Raw genomic sequence first — 17,464 nt, forward strand, 5'->3', positions numbered from 1 at the left:
GACAGCGGCAGGCACGGGGTGCCACATGGAGGGAGGCTGCCCGAAGTCACTGTCGGCCAGTCCAGGCTGCAAAATGTGCGCGGCGGCTGAGGGAGGCTTCCTCCAGCCACGTGCGCGGTGCCAATCACACGTGCAGCAGGAAGGCGGTGCACACTCGGAGCTCCCCGCCTCCCGAAGCTTACCCCGCAGGAGCAGGGTAGACGGGGCTATCCTTTTGGCTTCGGTGTCAGAGCCTCCGCTGGGGTCCCACGCCACCGCCCTCGGCGTCCAGGTCCCCAGAAGTCAGGGCACCGCCCACCCTTCCAGCGTGACGCGGGCGCGGGGGCTCGGGAGTTGTAGTTCCCGGCTGGGCGCGAGCGCCAGGGCTGGGGCGGCGCGGACTCCACGTCCCGGCGGGCGGCGCGGCTCGGCCCGGGGCGCCGGGGGAGGGGCTGCTCGGCCCTTTAAACCATTCAGGGCAGCTCCGAGGGCCGCAGCCGGGGACGGCGCCACGCGGGGGCCGAGCAGACGCGGCGGCGGCGGCGGCGGCGGGGCGCTCCGGGGAGGTGCGTACTGGGCCCCTTCGTCCCCCGGACCTGCGGAGGCGCGGGTCCCCGGATCCCGGGGCCTCGCGGACCTTGGGCTCCGGGCGCCCACGCGGGCGGGAGCGGGCCGGGCTGAGCTTCCCGCGTGAACCCGCCCCTTCCCCGCGGCGCTGGTGGTCAGGTGGCTGCCTGCCCCCGGCCGCCTCTCCACCCAGCCCCGGATCCTCTCCCAGGCTTTCCTTGGCGTGGCCCCCTGGACTGTCCTGACTCTAGCCCCTCTCCCAGCCCGGGACCCTCAGGCCAGGGAGAGTGGCTCCCTTTTTGGATGTTAGGGCCCCGCGGCATTTCTGAACATCTGGGTGGAACGCGGAGGCCCCCGGTGGATGCCGGAGGGTGTCCACGTTGCGGCGGGGGCTCAGCCCGAAGTGTGGGCGCTCAGAGCCGCAGCGGGAGCCCTGCCTCTGGTGTTGACCACCTTCCTCTCCCCCGCACCGGCTTTGGCCAGTCACTAGACCCTGGACTTTGACCTGTCTCTCTCCACCAGGCCCGGGCAGCTGATGGTTTTGGCGAAGTACCTTAAGGTAGCTGGGTCCACCCCCTCTTCCCCACCTACCTCTTGTCCTCCCCCCACACCACCACCACCCTGGCTCCCCTCCCTCATGACCGCCTGGATCCTCCTTCCTGTCAGCCTGTCAGCATTCTCCATCACTGGCCTATGGACTGTGTGAGTAAAGAGGGGGATGGGGGGAGGCAACTAGGGGACAAAGTGGACCCAGGCTGAGGAGGGACAGGACCCAACAGGAGCCTGATGGCACACACAAAGTCCCTTGTCCTGTTGCAGGCTCCAGGGTGGTACCCAGGGTCACTCTGGCTGTCTGCAAAGCCTGGCCTGGTGCCTGGGCACACAGCCCCTTGGGACAAGCTGGCACCACTGCTGTCCAGCAGGGTGGCCCTGACAGACACACTTCTAGCCAGGGCAACTTCCAGAGGTCCTCTAGCTTGGGACTAGGCTGTGGGTTCTAGAGTAGTGTCAAGCTGCAGGGCCACCCCAACTTGAGTCCCCGGAAAGGACAATGAGGCTGAATGGGGGCAGAATCAAAGGAAAAGAGTCAGTGGGAGAAGGCTGGGTGCACCATGGGGCGGGGTGACCGTTGTGCTCCCGCAGGTATGCCATGGCCGTGATGAACCACCACGTGTGCCCCGTGGAGAACTGGTATGGCGCACTCTGCAGACAGCCTCACTCTAAAGCTCCCTTCATCTCTGTTCCCTCTGGGGCCGGGGCTGCCTCGAGCCAGATGGAGACACTGGGCCTCACTGCTCTTCTCTGACATTGGCAGCGCCTGCCCCTCCCCAGGCATGGCTTCGTGCCCACCTACCTGCTTCCCACCGTCATTCGCCCCTTTGGCTTCTGTCCTAGGGGGGCCCTGGGAAGTGGGCTCTTCTGCCCCTGCCAAGGGAGGTCTGGGAGGGTGGTCTCCGAGAGGCCTGAGGCTACAGGCCAAGGGCCTGGGGGAACCCCTTTCCCCCAGGCTACTCTCTGTCCTGCCTGCCAGGTCCTACAACGAATCCTGCTCTCCTGACCCCACTGAGCAAGGGGGCCCCAAGACCTGCTGCACCCTGGACGATGTCCCCCTCATCAGGTAAGGCCTAGAAACCGTGCAGGTCACAGAGACCCAAGGCCCTGCTAGACTCCCAACTAAGCCCCCCCCCAGCAAAGGCCTGTCCTTGGGTCTCAGGAATAATAATTCCACTAAGAGCACTTAATTACAATATTACTTACCAATTACTATGTACCAGACCCTGTGCTGAATGCTTTACATGCGTAGCGGCATTTAATTCTTCTAGCACTAAGGCAGCTGTTGTTTTCACCATTTTATAGGCAAGGAAAGTGAGACAGAGCTATGTCATCCATCCAGGTCTCTCAGCTAGTAAGTGGAGGCACCTGGATTTAAGTTCAAGCTCTCTGTTTGCCCAGCCCAAGTTCTGGCTTAAGGGAAGCCAGACCCCCTGCAGGCCTTGACAGTCTCAGGGCGTCCAAGAGCCTCGGGGTCTGCTGAGCAATCCTGGGCACCGCCTACCCCAGCACGCACACCAGCTCTGCCCTGGGGGGAGGTGCGGCCAGCCTAGGGCCAAATGTTTGTGAGGGGCACGGGCCCTTCTCATCATTCGGGCTTGCCTGCTAAGGAACAGGCACAGATAAGGCAAGGGAGAGCGGGCGGGCCAGAATGGGGCCTTCCAGTGCTCCTGCCCCCCCTCACTCTGTCCTCGCCCCCTCCTCTCAGCAAGTGCGGCACATACCCCCCAGAGAGCTGCCTCTTCAGCCTCATTGGCAACGTGGGTGCTTTCATGGGTGAGTTGTGCCCTCGGCCCGACCACCGCCCCGCTCAGTCCCGCCTGCCCTCACACCCGCTCCCCACAGAGGCCCAGGAAGCCCTGGCCTCGAGCCGCCTACTTCCCTTCCGTTCCTTGAAGGCCCAAGGCTGACTCGTACACAGCCACGCTGGTAGGGCACACCACCCGCCTGTCCGTTCCCTTCCTGCCCTCAGAGTATCTGGGGGAAGCTGGTGGGCTCGCTGGGCTGGGCTGGGCCAGGGCCAGAGCCGGCGCCACCTGTGCTCTCCTCCCCCAGTGGCCCTGATCTGCCTCCTGCGCTACGGGCAGCTCCTGGAGCAGAGCCGTCATTCCTGGGTCAACACCACAACGCTCATCACAGGCTGCACCAACGCTGCGGGCCTGGTGGTGGTGGGCAACTTCCAGGTGCGCCCGCCTGCCCACCTCTTGAACTTCCCCGAAGGGGGCCAGGCTTTCGGCAGGGGCCCTCAGTTTCCCGAGGGTGGACCCAGGCTGCGGGGTCTGCCCCTCAAGGTTGGGGGTGGGAAGAACAGGGCCCAGGAGGGGAAAAGCCCGGGAGGGAGGGATGGAGGTGGGTGGAGGGGGGCTGCTTCACGGGTCAGCCCCTCTCTCCGGGCCCAGGTGGATCACGCTAAGTCTCTGCACTACGTCGGAACCGGCGTGGCCTTCACTGCCGGGCTGCTCTTTGTCTGCCTGCACTGTGCCCTCTCCTACCACGGGGCCACTGCCCCCCAGGACCTGGCTGTGGCCTACCTGCGGATCGTGCTGGCAGCCATCGCCTTTGTCTCTCTGATCCTCAGTATCCTTCCAGGACAGGGCGGCCAGGAGCTCCTCCTGTAGCCCAGGCCCTATCCCACCCAAGATGGGGATCCGCCCCCACCCAGGGTGGTCTTCTGCCCCCCTCTCCCCGAGAGGTGAGGCCTGGTCCTCTGCCCCAGCCTAGCCGCATATCCGGGAAGGCAGAAAGGGTGTCGCGAGGCTCCCGCCCATCCTACTGAACGTTTCCTTAGCCCCATCCCAGGCGGGGTCTTCTTCATCCACGAGAGCTCTCAGCTGCAGCACGGGGCAGCCCTGTGCGAGTGGGTGTTTGTCATCGACATCCTCGTCTTCTACGGCACCTTCAGCTATGAGTTCGGGGCAGTCTCCTCGGAGACGCTGGTGGCCGCACTGCAGCCTGCCCCCGGCCGGGCCTGCAAGTCGTCCGGAAGCAGCAGCACCTCCACACACCTCAACTGTGCCCCTGAGAGTGTCGCCATGATCTGAGGCCTGGGGAGGGTGGCTGGCCCGGCCTCCGCAGCTCCCCACCCCGTATCTCCTTTGCGTTTATTTTGTACCAAAAAACGATTTTGAGAAAGTATTCTGTTGGGACAGAGGCTTCCTCGCTCCTGGGGGAGTGGCCATCCCACACCCACCTGTGCCATACAGGAGTGGGCCCTGGCAGCTGCCCAAGCTGCACACAGCCTGCTCCCCACACCACAGTGTTATTTTTATGTTTTAAAGGTCACGTATCCTCATTCACCCAGCCAGCCCTTCAGGTGCCTTCTACTCCCCCGGTGCCAAGGCCAGACCACTGGGGTTTCCTGCTGCAGGAATTGGGGGCTGGGAACAGCAAGAGGGACAGCAGTCTGGGGGCGGGGGTGAGCACTCCTTAGTCTGTGGGAAGGCCCACTTCTGGGCCCACTGAGCTGCACTGGGATTCTTCACTCTGTCCCTTTCTTTCGGGCAAATAACACAGCAGAACCACGTGGGTATTTTAGTACTTTTTTTTATATATATATCTATTAAAAGAATTCTAATTTGCATGTTTGTAGTCTGTTCTGGAGAGTCGGAGAGGGCCTGATCCTGGCTTTCCCTAGGCAAAGGATGGGAGAAAGCCTCTGCCCCCAGGGAGGGTCCTGAGCGCCCGCTGCTCTTTGAGAGCAGGACTGCCAAAAACAAAGGATGCCAAGCGCTATCCAAATACCCGGCAAGGGCTTGAAGGCCCTTTCTGGGCCTTTAAACAGTCTAAAGAGCCGACTCGATCATTTCACACTTCCTGTCCTGCTCAGAGTCTGGTTTGAAGTTTGATTCCACACTAAGGGATATGAGGAAGGGAGGACACAGAGAATAACTTGAAAATGTTTGTTAGAAGCAATCTTTGCAGTGAAGCTAAAGAAAGCCCCTGGGATTCTAAGGTTGACTAAAGATTGCAGGTGGAGGGAGAGAGATGGGCTAGTTTTTCTTTACCATTTTTAAGTAACTACTGGGTGCCAGACCCTGACGCATTTTGCTTTCCAACCACAGACACAGAGGCCCAAGCCCTGGCTGGTCCGGTTGGTGGCCAGGTTCTTGACCTGGGCCCTACTGCCCTGAGGCCGGCAGGCTTGGCAGAGAGGGATACACAGCCTGGTACCTTCTACGGTTCAGGACCACCTTCCCCCTTGGCAGTAGAGACCCACTAGAGGGTACAGAGTCCCTGCCCAGGCCTGTGAGTAATGGAGCGGCAAGATGGGTAAAGAAACTTTTAATGAGAATTCGAGGCAGAAGAGGAAGGTGTTGTGGAGGAGGGCTGGTGTGCCGTCCCAGCCACCTCATGTGTACATGGCTCCATGGAGGTTCTCGAGTCGGTGCTTCTGCTGCTGCTTGCGAGCCTGAAGAAAAGAGGGCACACTGGGCAGGGGCCGTACCCCGAGGCCTGTGGGTGAAGGGACAGAGCAGCCACCGTGGGGCTGGCTCACTGTTTTCAGGCCCTGGGCACCTGCGATGCCAAGCCTCTTGCCTCTCGCTAAAATCACTGGGAAGGCCGCCAGAGTCAGGGACCATGAGGCCTACTCAGGCCTGCTGAGGTGGGGAACGAGAGCGTCAAGGACGGACTCAGGGAGCCCCGTTACCACCCACTCCACTTACCCAGCCCCCTACCTTATCTCGTCTATACTCCTCATAAGTGTCATCATCAGTGGGCAGCTCGTGGCGGCACAGGGGGCAGGAATTTGTCTGGGAAAAGCAGTGCAGTGTACGAGCCCAGGTCTGGTCTTGATAAGCTAAAAACCGTCTCCAGCTCCCAAGTCCCACCCCTACCCCTCTCCCGTCTCTGATCCCCCCAGTAGTCCATAAACAAAGCGGCTTGAGAACTGGGCCCAGGGCAGGGTGAGGGCTGGGAAAAAGGAAGCAGTACCTTGCTCAGCCAGGGCAGAATGCAGTTGGAGTGGAAGAGGTGATGGCAAGGCATCTCAATGGCAGTCTCCTCCTCCTCAAATTCCAAAAGACACACGGGGCACTTGAGCTCTTGAGGAGGGAGTGCTAATCAGGAGAGCTGCTATCGGCCCTACCTCCCAGCTCCCACTCCTGAAGGACACTTCTTGCCCCAACCTGGCCTGGAAAACTGAAGGGCCAGACCATAGTCTGGCTTCCAGAGGGGGTGGGTCTGGCAGACCTGACCCAAATCGTGGAAAGAATTAGTGTTCTCACCAGCCTGAGAGCCCCTGATGACTGTCCTGGGGAGGTTCTCAACTGCAGTCTTGGCAGCAGGTGGAGGCAGGTGGTGATCCCAATCTACTACCAACCCCAAGTCTTCGAAGTCCATCCTATTGAAAAGGGACCTGGGAAGAAGAATCCAAGGTTAGAACCAAAGAAAAATCATACTTTCGGGGCTTCCCTGGTGGTCCAGTGGTTAAGAATCCACCTGCCTATGCAGGGGACACGGGTTTGATCCCTGGTCCAGGAAGATCCCACATGCTGAAGGGGAACTAAGCCTGTGCACCACAACTACTGAGCCCGTGCTCTAGAGTCCACGAGCTGCAACTACTGAGCCTGTGCTCCACAACTACTGAAGCCCATGCGCTCTAGAGCCCGCGTGCCACAACTACTAAGCCTGCGTGCTGCAACTACTGAAGCCCTCGCACCTAGAGCCCATGCTCCGCAACAAGAGAAGCCATTGCAATGAGAAGCCCACACACCGCAACGAAGAGTAGCCCCCGCTCGCTGCAACTAGAGAAAGCCCGTGTGAAGCAACGAAGACCCAGCATAGCCAAAACACAAAAAACAAAAAAACCCATACTTTCTCATTGCCCCCACAGTCCACTAAGCATTAACAGATAAATACTCTGCCCAGCTACTAGTACTAATAGCTACCCCTCAGTAGTGCTCACTACATAAAAAGCACAGTGGGAAATGGCTTACAGCTGCCATCAGACAACCCCAAGCACGCAGGCTGTTTATTCCCATTTTACACATGAGGCAGCAGCTCAGAGAAGTTACCCAGGCCACGCAGGAATGACCTGGTAAAGCCAGATTCCAAGTGGCAGTGTGGCTTCCATGCTTGGAGTTCCTAACGAATATGCCTACTCACAGCCACAGGGCCCCTACCCCGCCCCCATGACCCGCCTACTCCAGTACCTCCTAGAGCCCACTGCCCTCCGGCCCCGACTCCCCCGACTCTACAGCTCGTCTTTTCCAGAACCCCCTTGCCCGGGCCCCTCCAAGGACGATCCAAATTATCGACTTCCCCCGAATCTCACTGTGGAACTAACTCTCCTGATTATCCGTCCTCCTCTGAATCTACTGCCCCAGATAATCCGCCTTCTCCAGCCAGCTTCAGCCCAGAAACCTGCTGCGTGAGCCCTACCTCCCAGCCCCGCGCACCCACCTTGCGAGCTCCAGCAGCATGTTGGTTCGGGCATCCTGCTCGGGGTGCAACGGCTCGCAGTCGTGTTCATCGAAATAAGACGCCATGGCAGCGGGCCTGACACAGCCCTCAGACCCTGCTGGACCTCAGCCTAGCGGTGCTGGCCAATAAACTGGCGAGTTGAGGGAGGGTGACCAATCATAGCATCCGAAAGGCGGGCACAGTGGCTCTTTAGCCTCAGGGAAAGCGGAAGTATTGATTTTATCACCTTTCATTGGCTCAATTAAGTCAGGTGACCAAAGGCTAAAGCCAATGGCAGGGGCTGGGGCTGGTCAGAAAACTTTCGATTTGCAGTCCCGGCCTAGGGTAGGTTCATGGGAGTGACGTGTGGATCGCGTCCCTAGAGCCCTGAAAAACCAAGGGTCTGGGCTGTAGGGGTCCTCCATCCGCTCTGTGGCTCAGAGAGTCTCGGCAGGACAGATGTCAGAGGTGTCTCTGAGAGAGAGAGGGAGGCCCTGGCCCGGGGATCATGGTTCTGCGAGCCTAGGGAGGCCTGGTGTCAGGGTGCTTCCCGCTGCTCTGTCGCGGCCTCGCCGGGCACTTCTGCACGTTAGTTTGTTCAGGACTTGGCGCTTCACTCCTCCACGACTCCCGCAAAACAAACAAAAATTTCCTGCTCATTTCTTCTGTGTTAGGCACAATAATAAAGGCTGGGGCAGCCTCCCCAACCGAGAGGAAGACATACCTGCAGGGGAATCTGGGGCCTTACCAGCTCATGGAACTATGTGTGTGACCTTTAGCCCATTGCTCAACTTCTCCCCTAGCTTCTGTAAAACCAGTGGCTTGAATTAAACAAGTGGTTTGCATCCCCGGCTACCCATGAATCTCCTGGAGAGAGAAGAAGAGGAGGGGTTGCAGCTTTAGGGAAAAAACCAAAAAAACCGTGTCTGATACTTCGCCTCAAAGATTCTGACTTAACTGATCTAGGTCTGGGAGTGGTACTTTTTTAATAAGTTCTACCGGTGATTCTGATGTGAGGCAAGGTTGAGAACGACTGCACTAAATGATTTGGATGATAGCTAGCATTTAGTTGGCATCTAGAACCATTAATTGAGAGATATTGTACATAGGGTATAAATACTCTTCACAATCATCCTGGGAACTAGTATCATTATCCCCTGTTACATATGTAAAACCCAAGTCCACATTCACAGGGCCTCTTAGTGGTGTTGCACACCTAAGTGCAGCACCGGGTGCTTGCCTCCATCTTCCCCAGGAAAGGCAGATGGTGGTGAACCTAGCAAAAGTAACACGCTCTGTGCGGGTACAGCTCCACACAACTCGATGGTTTGTTCTTGTTTCTCCGTCAGTAGCCCTCACTCCACCTAACAAGGAACTGTTTCTGTTGCACACTTGACCCTGAATTCCCCTTCCCACCCACTTTGACATGCAGTTAAGGAGTTCAGGCAGCGGCTGCCCTGTTTCCCAGGTCTTGGTAGGGCCTTTCCTTCTTCTCCAGCCTTTACCCAACCATCTTACTTGGTGCCCTGAAGGCACTGCCTCCCTGGCCCTTTGAAAAGCCCCAATTCTTTCCCACAGGGCAAACTTTGTGATTCTGCATTACAGCACCATAGAAGGAAGCCCTTTCCCTTTCCTGCCACCTACCCCACCTGTGATCTGGCGTAAAGCTTGAGGGAGAAATTGGAGCAGAGATGCTCAAGGGGAGAAGTCTCTCTGAAGGTGAGAACCTTGTGATATAAAGATCTTGGAAGTGCTTTCCTCTTTGTCATCCTATCTGGAGTCCCATGGGTCCTCTGAACATCCCAAGACTCAGAAAAATAACAGATTTCATTCTCAGGGAAACAGACTTGGAGGGCACTGGTTGAAGGGTCTGGTTTGGGGGCTGTTGTGTCTTTACACCTGCACCCCAGAAGGATCTGTCTGTAGGGTTGGATCAAGTTGAGAAGGGAGAAGGGCCACCTCCCAAGGCTGGAGTCCTTTGGGACTTTTTTCTGTTTTCTGAAGACCTTCAAACACACACATACACACATACACCAGTTTTTAACCAAACAGCAGCTTTTAACCCAACAGCAGCTTTTACTAAGCTCCAGGTGGGGCTGCCCTGGCATGGCCAGCACAGCAGGTTGCCCTCAAGGGCCAGTCTCTGGTGTGATAGGAAGTAACAAAGGTGCACAAATTGGTGCTGCCCTTCCACGCTCACTGGGGTGGCTCAGAAGGGAGCAAACTCCAGGGTTCTCTGAAGACCAGAACCGACCAGTGTGGCTATTCGGCCTCTTTTCCAGACCCAGCTGTGTCATTCCCCAGGCCCTGAGGCAGCGCCTGCATCCTGGGCCTGTGGGGCACTGCTGCCCTTGCTGCTTTGTGGGAGAAACATGGCCAGCAACACAATCAGGAGGATGAGCAGACCACCACCTACTACCAGCCCCAAGTAGATCCGGCAACGGACATTCTCCCAGCGCTTCTTCTGGGCCAGAGTCTTGGTTGTCTTGCTGAAGGCGGAGCTCTGTGGACACCCCCAGACACAGGGTAGGAGTTAGTGGTTTCCCCAGAGCCCTGGACCAGCTCCTTCCAACCCAGCCCCGGCAAGGCCTAGTCTCCTCCCGCAGCCTCCCCATCCTGTCAGCTCCCTTTCTCTACGCAGCCTGCCCTGGGATCCTCCCAGCCTGACTCCTGGTCTCCCACACTGGTGTAGCCCTTGACTCACAGCCCTACAGGCTCACCCCCAGTTAACAATGCCAGTCTTCAACCTGTAGGAAGATCCACAGCTTCAAACCAAGGTCTTCGTACTTCATGAGACCTCCCCACCCACTGCATAGCTAAGCTAGGGATGCTTCAAGAAACCCACGGTCCCCACACCGGCCCTTGGGTGAGCCTCAGGCCCTACTAACGGCCGGGAGACCCTGAGCACAGCCTGAGAGCTCCCCCTGAGGGCCCCTCCTAGCCTCTCCCTTCCCCTCCCTGCTTCTCCAGGCCTCACACCATGTCCAGGAGTTGGTCTGAACGCTGTTCCAGCTCCGCCAGCTTCCCGTCGCGCTCCAGGACCTTGTCGAAGTTGTTGAGCATGATTTCTGTCACCTCATCCGCCTGCCGCTGGCACCGCTCCAACTCTTTCCCTGCCTGGACACCAAGCCCAAGGTCAGGGCTACATGAGGCCCCCACCTGACCCTCATCTGGTCCTGAGACCTAGAGGCCTCCTTGCCCCACTGCACGAGCGCACGCGTGTGTGCGTCTGCGCGCGCATGCACGTGTATGAGTAAGGGGAACAGCGCCTTTCATGCAAGGGTCTGATATGTGCAGAGGGAAGGGCTGGCCTCTTGGGTGTGTACGGCTCACCTTTGGCTCCTCCCTTTGCCCATCAAGGCAGGTCCTAGGTCGGCCTTGACTTCCAGCATCTCAGCTTCCTCTAAGATGCCTGAGGATGGGACCTTCCCAGGACCCACCCTCCCACAAAGCAGACACTTGGCTCACCTGTTCCAGGATGGCCTCAACCTACTGTGCACCTGCCCTGTGGCTTCCCACTGGCCTAAGGAGGCAGCAAAGAAGACAGAACCAAGCTGCTTGGCCAGAGCCAGACAGGGAGGAGATCCAGCCCACTGAGCTAGAGGGATAATTTTGGACCACCACACGTTATAGCCTCTGCCTAACCCCACAGACACACACACACACACACACACACAAACTGAGATCAGATCTCGCTCCCCTCCCTCCTCCAGCCTCTGACTGGTCAGGCCAGTTCTGCCTCCTGGCCTGACCCTGCTCCCACATCAATGGTCAAAGTCGATTCGCTGTCTGCCTGGGAGCCTCGGCCTTCCTGGCCTCTGGCCTCCAGCTTTCCAGCTAGCCAGGATCTTCAGTGGGATCCAACTCACACAGGAGAGACCAGCTCTTGGATTTCCCAGCCTGGGCAGCAGCCTCACCTGACAAAAGAACCCAGCTCATTTCAGAGGACTGGGAAGGGAGATGCAGGGTCCAAGCTGGGGGAGAGGCCAGGAAGAGGAAGAACACAGGGATCACAAGCAAGAAAGAAACTGGGCTTTGGATACATGCAACTGGGAGAGACCCAGGGCAGGAGGCCCTGGTAAGAGCTGGAGGTCCAGGGACATGTCGGGAGATGAAGCCCAGCGGATTAACAAACCACAGGAACTCCCTCCCCCAGCCCTGTCCCCCAGAGCCCAACCCTGTTCTCATCTCCTCCTCACAGAGCATGGGCCAAGCTCCCTTTCCTGCCAGACTATATTGCCCATTGTCTGCAGCAGACATTTTGGCACTTGACTGAATTCCACTTAAAACCAGAGAAAGGGAACGGATCTGGTGGTCACAGAGGGCCACCTCCTACTCAGCCAAGAATCCCCGTTCAGGATCCCTGCAGCTGCCTTGCATGTAACCTCCAAGCATTCCCAGTATATGAATCCTATCTCCCCAACTGGACCATAAGCTCCCAGGGGGAGGGCAGGGGCCAGTGCCCTGCCTTTGTCTGCCACCAGCCTGGAGGCCCAGGAGGCCACCACAATGGTGACCATCCGCAAGGACTCAATGAGTGAGCCAATCGCATTATAACTTATCCAAATGCAACTGTCATTCTCAAGTTTGTTATCCCAGTGTGTTTATCTAGCCCAGCTGGAGTTTCAAGGGGCAGGCATCTGAAACCCAAGTAGGTCAATATTTACTCATGAGCTAGAAAAGCAACGCATTTCGCATTTCGAGAGGGGGCCGGCAAACCACGACAGGGCGGTACACTCATGGGCTGGGGGAAGCAGTAGCTGGGGAACAAGGAAGCATTATGAAGAAAGCAGGGAATTTGTACTCATCTCTTGAGTTTTCCTGAGTCAACCACCATCACCACTATTATTATGACTAAATTATTCAACAAGTCTCCATTACTTGGAGTCTCTCACATTCAAATAGTCTAAGGCAAAAACCTGGGAATGGACCAAGATTCAAAAATGAGAATCACTGCTAGAGATTGGTGGGATGTTACATATCATTTTTTCTAATCTAAATGCTACAGCTGTTGTTATCTTATTCTCCAACATGGGGTGATGTTGGGTCACATTCTTCAGGAGAGCTGGCTGTGCCTCCCATTGCAAGCTGTAGCCTCCTTCCCCCACTGCGAAGCCAGGCCTGTCCGGAGCCCAGATGGGCCCAGGCCTAAAAGAACACATTCGCACCAGGGAACACAGAGGGCTGAGGCTCAAGTCTCTAGCCCTCCTTGGCCCTCCTCAACCAGAGGAAAAAGGACACTGTATGCACAGGTCTCTGCTGCCACGGTGATTCAAATAAAGAACTGCCGGGTGTGGAAGGAGGTAAAAGACCAGAGGGCGGCCACGCTGCATCCTGCCACATAGAACTCAACATAGTGCCTGGCACACCGTGAACGCATGGAAAATATTTTCTGAATGAGTTGGGCCGGTTCTTGAAAAGATCGCTATAGGCTGGGGGAAAGAGGTGTGTATGATACAGTTAGAGAAGAGTAATGAGTTTACCCCATGAGATACAAATAGCGAGTGTTGAGCCGCCCACAGACAGGTGATTCCTGAGAACCGAGATGGACGGGGCGGGGGGAGGGGGAGGCGGTGGCGGCATGTGGTGGAGACTACTGCCACAGGCAAACAGAGACACACTCTGGACAGTGACGGATCTGGCAGAGGGTAAAAGTCAAGAAGAGGAAGCTCCCATGGAGGGAGGGATGGATCAAGAGTTTGTGTAGGTTTCTGAGCCTGGAGGGGCTTCAGGAGACTTTCTCTGTTGGTGGTAGACTGGCATGAACGAAAGTGAGATAACTCAGGCCAGAGGACACCAGAAGGCATGTAGAAATGCTATCAGCAAGGGTATGTGAAGAGGTCCCCAGGCTGGGGGGCCGGGAGGAACGGAGGGCAAGAGAGGAAGGGTGGGTGAGAGAGGAAGGGAGGGTGAGAAGCACTTCCGAGCTTGGGTAGGGGCAGCATTTTTGGCAGACGGAGGGTGGTAGTTACACAGGAAATTGACAGACTGTTACCCGGTGTGCAGAATATCCCTCCTTCAATTCTCAAATCTCTCCTCGGGTTTTTCCAGGCCAAATACAGCTGGTTCCTCTGAAAAGAAAGCTCTCAAAAACCTCCCTGTCCAAACTCTCCTGTCTCCCCTCTTTCCTGATTAGTGCCTACGAAACCCTATCCCAGCTGTCACTGTTGTCATCTTCAGAGGGACCCGGGCAGCGACCTGGTGTATCACCTCCTTCCTGGGTCAGTGCTCGCCTGAGCTCAGAGCCTATGAGCCGGGCTCTGCATTACAGCCCTGGGTTCCTTCAAATCCTGCCTCTGCCACTCACCAGCTGAGTGACTAAAGACTGGGGATATGACCTTTCTGACCCCTCCGCTTCCTCATCTATAAAGTGGTGACAATAATATCTCCCATAACATTAGCTAAGGCATGTGGCATGTTATAAATAAAGTGCTTAGCACAAGTCCTGACACATACTAAAATGCTCAATAAATAATAGCTATTATTGTGGTAGCCCAAGTTTCCCTAGGTTTTTTTTTAGCTGTCAGATCCCAGGAACCACACCTGTGGTCAATAAAACCTCTTAAATATTTTTACGAAATACACAGCCAAGCAAGCTCTTCCCTGTTGCCACCTTGTGCACTTAATCGTTTCTAACCTAAATATAAAACTTGACATGGGCCTTTGATAACCTATATCTATTTTATTTCCATCAGGCGCCGCAGGCTGTTGAGAAGGTTTTACCTCTTGACAGTAATAATAGCTCCCACTCAATGGGCACATACTCTGAGCTGAGAACTGTGCTGCTAGCTCTTTGTTGACTTTATCTCATTTAAGCCTCACTACAATCCACTGAGGAAAGTACTCTCATCCCAGTTTTATAAGAAACTGAGGCTCGGAGGGGTTAAATCATCCATCCAAGGTCACAGAGCCAGTGAGTAGAAGATCTGAGAGTTGAACAAACTTAGTCTCCAAGGATCACATTCTTAACCCCTGTGTTAAACTGGATGCGGGTAAAGGGAGGTCAAATGCTTTAGCTGGCTGGCTAAGGACTCACCAAGTTTGATGCTGCCAACTCAACTTGTGTGCATATGAGGGAGGCCTGTGGCTCAAAACCCAAATTCTTTGCACAGAGCATGAGTGAGGACCATCTACAACATGAATGAATTCATTACCCATTCAATTTCTATCTTTCCCATCACTATTTTGTTCCTACTCTATCCCCTATACAAGTCACCATGACTGGCACAAAGGAAATGCCCAAGAAACACTTGTTAACTGAATGAATCAGAAAAGAGGAGAAAAGAAGGGAAAGCAAGAAGGACCAGGTAGGGAAGGCGGATGGGAAGAAGGAAGGGAAAGCGCTAGTGGTGGACAAAGGGGCAGCAATAAGAGAAAAAACAGAGGGAAGGGGCTAGGAGATGGTTGGGAGAGAGAGATCAATCCCCAGGCTCAGATCCACTATTTGCCTCAGATGAACCTGTGAGAGTCCCAGAGTTTCCCAGCACCCCCCAGTAAATTATCACAGCCTCAGCCTTCATTTCAAGAGTTTCCTCTTCTCACCAAGCGCTAAGGGCCAGCCACAAGCCCAACCTAACCCTGCCTGATTCCTTGCTCTGCCCGCTGGGAAGTGGGCTCTGGGCTCCGTCCCATTCCCTGGGCCTCCCTCAGTTTCCTGGCCTGGCCTTAGAGCTCAGTGCTACCTTCCTGCCCCGGCTTCCTCTTCCTGCCTCCAGTTCCCTGGAGATGAGGCCATCCAGGCATCTCGACCCCCAGCCAGGCCACATCCACATCCATCACACCTCTGCTGGCTTCTCCATGGCGGAATCTTTTTTTTTTTTTTGGCAGTATCTTTTTTTTTTTTTTTTTTCTCTTTTTGGCCGTGCCATGTGGGATCTTAGTTCCCTGACCAAGGATCGAACCTGTGCCCCCTGCATTGGCAGGGCAGAGTTTTAACCACTGGATCCCCAGGAAAGTCCCTCCATGGCAGAATCTTAAAGCACCAAGCCTGCTTCTTGCCGGGCACAACTTCCCAGGAGTTCCAGGGGAGAGGAGAAGCGACTGGCACCAACTGCTCCTGACACCTTTGCCTTGGAAATGACAAGTGGGGACAGAGGCCAGAGTCTACAGCAGGAGTGGGGGATGACTCACTCAAGAATGTGTCCCTAGGTACGGGTTAGAAGGCAGTCAGGCTATGCCACACTGATAACTTCAGTGGAACTTTTACAGTAAACATCTTTCTTTCTCTGTCCCCAGGGGAAGGAGTTTGCCCTCCAACACCCTGCCACAGGGCTGGCCTCTACCACCCCATCGGCTCAGGTTTCCAACCCCTGGGCCAGACTTGGCTCCTCACAGCTCCAGGAAGGGCTGAAGAGGTCACCATATTACCCACCACTTCTCAGGAGCAGGTTTTGAGGGCCAGGCAGGTCTCTGCCATTGTATCTCCTCTAACCTCCTAAGGACCCAGCAAGGCGGGTATCGCTGACCCCACTTCACGATGCGGAAAAAGAGGCTCAGGGAAGCTAAGTGACTTGCCCGGGGTCACAGAGCGGCTAAGTGGCCACCACCAGGATCTCAGCCCGGAGTCTGACTCCGAAGCCGGTGCTCGTAACCGCTTGGCCCCGGCAAGTGGGAAGCCGGAGTCCCGCTCACTCGGCGCGGGGCAGCCGGGACCCTCGCACAGCCGCCCTTTCCCTCCCGCGATGCGCGCGGCGAGCCGAGGGTCCGGCCCCGGTCCTGCTCCCGGGCGCCGTTCCGAAGGACGCCCCCGCCCTTGGACTTCGGACTCCCGCCTCGCACCTCCCCCCACCCACGCTCGCCCTCTGCCCCCCCGCCCCGGGCCCTCACCATCGCCGCCGCCGCTGCCTCGCCGCTCCGGTTCCTCTGCCCGAGCGGCCGCAGTGCCAGGGAGCTGGGAGGAAGCGGAGGGCGGGGCGGGGCCTGCCTGGCGGGGGCGGGGGGCGCGCCTTCTGGGAGCGGCGACCGAAACCAAGTCAAATCAGTCAAGTCGGAAGCGGCCGGCGATGGCTCCCGGGATCCCGGTTCGGCACCTCTCCCCGGGCCGCCGGCGCCCGGCTCGGGATGACTGTCCAGCCTGGTGAAGTGGGGCCTCCGCCCAATCAGCCTGGTGCCTGGTCTACAGCTCGGGACCCCAGTCTATGAAATGGTCCCAGCGGAGTGGGCTCTGGAACGGGCTCAGGGAATCCTCTCTGGAACGGCATCCAAGCTCAGGTAGACCGGGTTGATCTGGGGAGGAATCATTTATTCATTCAACAAGCACCTGTAGGAGCGCCATTGTCCTGCACTGTTGCTAGGCGCAGGAAACGCAGTGAACAGCTGGACAGGGTCTTTGCCACCTGGGTGAGTGCAACTCACCCATAATCAAAAACCGACCACACCAAAGTTCTGAAACTAAATAAAGTTTATTCACAATAAATATCATGAGTGCACTACCTGCCACTGGAGGGTACATTTTAAAACGGTCAATTGTATGTTTTGTGAATTTTACCTCAATTAAAAGAGAAAACAGACCCCCGTGGAGAAGGTGCTAGCTCTAGCTTTTTCTTTCTTTCCCCTTCACCACGTGGGCAAGTGCAGGCCTGTCCTGATATGACCCCCTTCCTCAGCTGGAGGATTAGGGAGGCTGGTGTGTCTAACCTTCTGTCCAGAGCCTCCCTGAGCTGAATCTATCCATCCTCAGCCTGCCCTTTCACTGCTACAGAGAAGCCACCAGCCACCTGTTCTCTACCCCACCCCATACCATCCCAACGTCTCAAAGGTGGCCCCTCTGGGGGAAGGGGGTTGGGGGCTTCCCTCTCCCACGTTGACCCCCATGTGAGCACAGACCCCACCCCCAGCCTGGACAGACTAGGTCCCAATCACCCCAGTTGCTTGGACCTCGAGTCTAGGAGTGGACTGAGAAGAGAGAGGATGGACAGGATCCTGACAAAGTCTGCCCCCAGGGTCTCTTCTGTGCTTTCCTCCC

The 17,464-nt window shown here is 56.7% G+C and overlaps 3 protein-coding genes across 7 annotated transcripts; 1 reads left to right on the plus strand and 2 right to left on the minus strand.

Moving 5' to 3' along the window:
- Positions 1 to 267: 267 nt before the first annotated feature.
- Positions 268 to 4,678, plus strand: TMEM150A (transmembrane protein 150A). Of its 2 annotated transcripts, XM_082426878.1 has the most exons (8): positions 269 to 545; positions 1,069 to 1,248; positions 1,690 to 1,737; positions 2,078 to 2,164; positions 2,807 to 2,874; positions 3,154 to 3,281; positions 3,498 to 3,675; positions 3,898 to 4,678. In XM_082426878.1, exons 2-8 carry the CDS (start codon positions 1,082 to 1,084, stop codon positions 4,137 to 4,139), a joined length of 918 nt encoding a protein of 305 aa, XP_082283004.1. In that variant the 5' UTR covers positions 269 to 545; positions 1,069 to 1,081; the 3' UTR covers positions 4,140 to 4,678. The 2 variants fall into 2 exon arrangements, with proteins under 2 accessions (XP_082283005.1, XP_082283004.1); XM_082426879.1 differs by lacking the exon at positions 1,690 to 1,737 and having other exon boundaries at positions 268 to 545.
- Positions 4,679 to 5,363: 685 nt separating this feature from the next.
- On the minus strand, positions 5,364 to 7,656 carry RNF181 (ring finger protein 181). Of its 3 annotated transcripts, none has more exons than XM_082426927.1 (5): positions 7,501 to 7,656; positions 6,324 to 6,454; positions 6,031 to 6,140; positions 5,775 to 5,849; positions 5,364 to 5,506 (listed from the first exon to the last, which is right to left on the minus strand). In XM_082426927.1, the coding sequence occupies exons 1-5, from the start codon at positions 7,584 to 7,586 to the stop codon at positions 5,447 to 5,449; spliced, it is 462 nt and encodes a 153-aa protein (XP_082283053.1). In that variant the 5' UTR covers positions 7,587 to 7,656; the 3' UTR covers positions 5,364 to 5,446. The 3 variants fall into 3 exon arrangements, with proteins under 3 accessions (XP_082283053.1, XP_082283052.1, XP_082283054.1); XM_082426926.1 differs by having other exon boundaries at positions 5,775 to 5,882; XM_082426928.1 differs by lacking the exon at positions 5,775 to 5,849.
- Positions 7,657 to 9,556: 1,900 nt separating this feature from the next.
- VAMP5 (vesicle associated membrane protein 5) lies at positions 9,557 to 16,629 on the minus strand. 2 transcript variants are annotated; one of them, XM_082426937.1, is made up of 3 exons: positions 16,327 to 16,629; positions 10,480 to 10,617; positions 9,557 to 10,003 (listed from the first exon to the last, which is right to left on the minus strand). In XM_082426937.1, exons 1-3 carry the CDS (start codon positions 16,327 to 16,329, stop codon positions 9,794 to 9,796), a joined length of 351 nt encoding a protein of 116 aa, XP_082283063.1. In that variant the 5' UTR covers positions 16,330 to 16,629; the 3' UTR covers positions 9,557 to 9,793. The 2 variants fall into 2 exon arrangements, with proteins under 2 accessions (XP_082283063.1, XP_082283062.1); XM_082426936.1 differs by lacking the exon at positions 16,327 to 16,629 and adding an exon at positions 13,496 to 13,577.
- Positions 16,630 to 17,464: the final 835 nt, after the last annotated feature.

This window comes from Balaenoptera physalus (genome assembly GCF_965194825.1).
Source record: "Balaenoptera physalus genome assembly, chromosome: 15".
NCBI classification, from domain to species: Eukaryota; Metazoa; Chordata; class Mammalia; order Artiodactyla; family Balaenopteridae; genus Balaenoptera; species Balaenoptera physalus.

Bases quoted from the DNA above. Each gene is read 5' to 3' on its own strand.
- RNF181 (XM_082426926.1), bottom strand. From the start codon at position 7,586: ATGGCGTCTTATTTCGATGAACACGACTGCGAGCCGTTGCACCCCGAG. The intron at 5,883-6,030 runs GTACTGCTTCCT...TATCAAGACCAG, and splicing joins TTCTGCCCTGGCTGAGCAAG to ACCTGGGCTCGTACACTGCA. The intron at 5,507-5,774 runs GTAGGGGGCTGG...TCTTTTCTTCAG, and splicing joins AGGAGTATAGACGAGATAAG to GCTCGCAAGCAGCAGCAGAA.
- TMEM150A (XM_082426878.1), top strand. From the start codon at position 1,082: ATGGTTTTGGCGAAGTACCTTAAGGTAGCTGGGTCCACCCCCTCTTCC. The intron at 2,165-2,806 runs GTAAGGCCTAGA...CCCTCCTCTCAG, and splicing joins GACGATGTCCCCCTCATCAG to CAAGTGCGGCACATACCCCC. The intron at 3,676-3,897 runs GTATCCTTCCAG...GCCCCATCCCAG, and splicing joins CTTTGTCTCTCTGATCCTCA to GCGGGGTCTTCTTCATCCAC.
- VAMP5 (XM_082426937.1), bottom strand. The intron at 10,004-10,479 runs GTGTGAGGCCTG...GGGTGTCCACAG, and splicing joins CAGACCAACTCCTGGACATG to AGCTCCGCCTTCAGCAAGAC.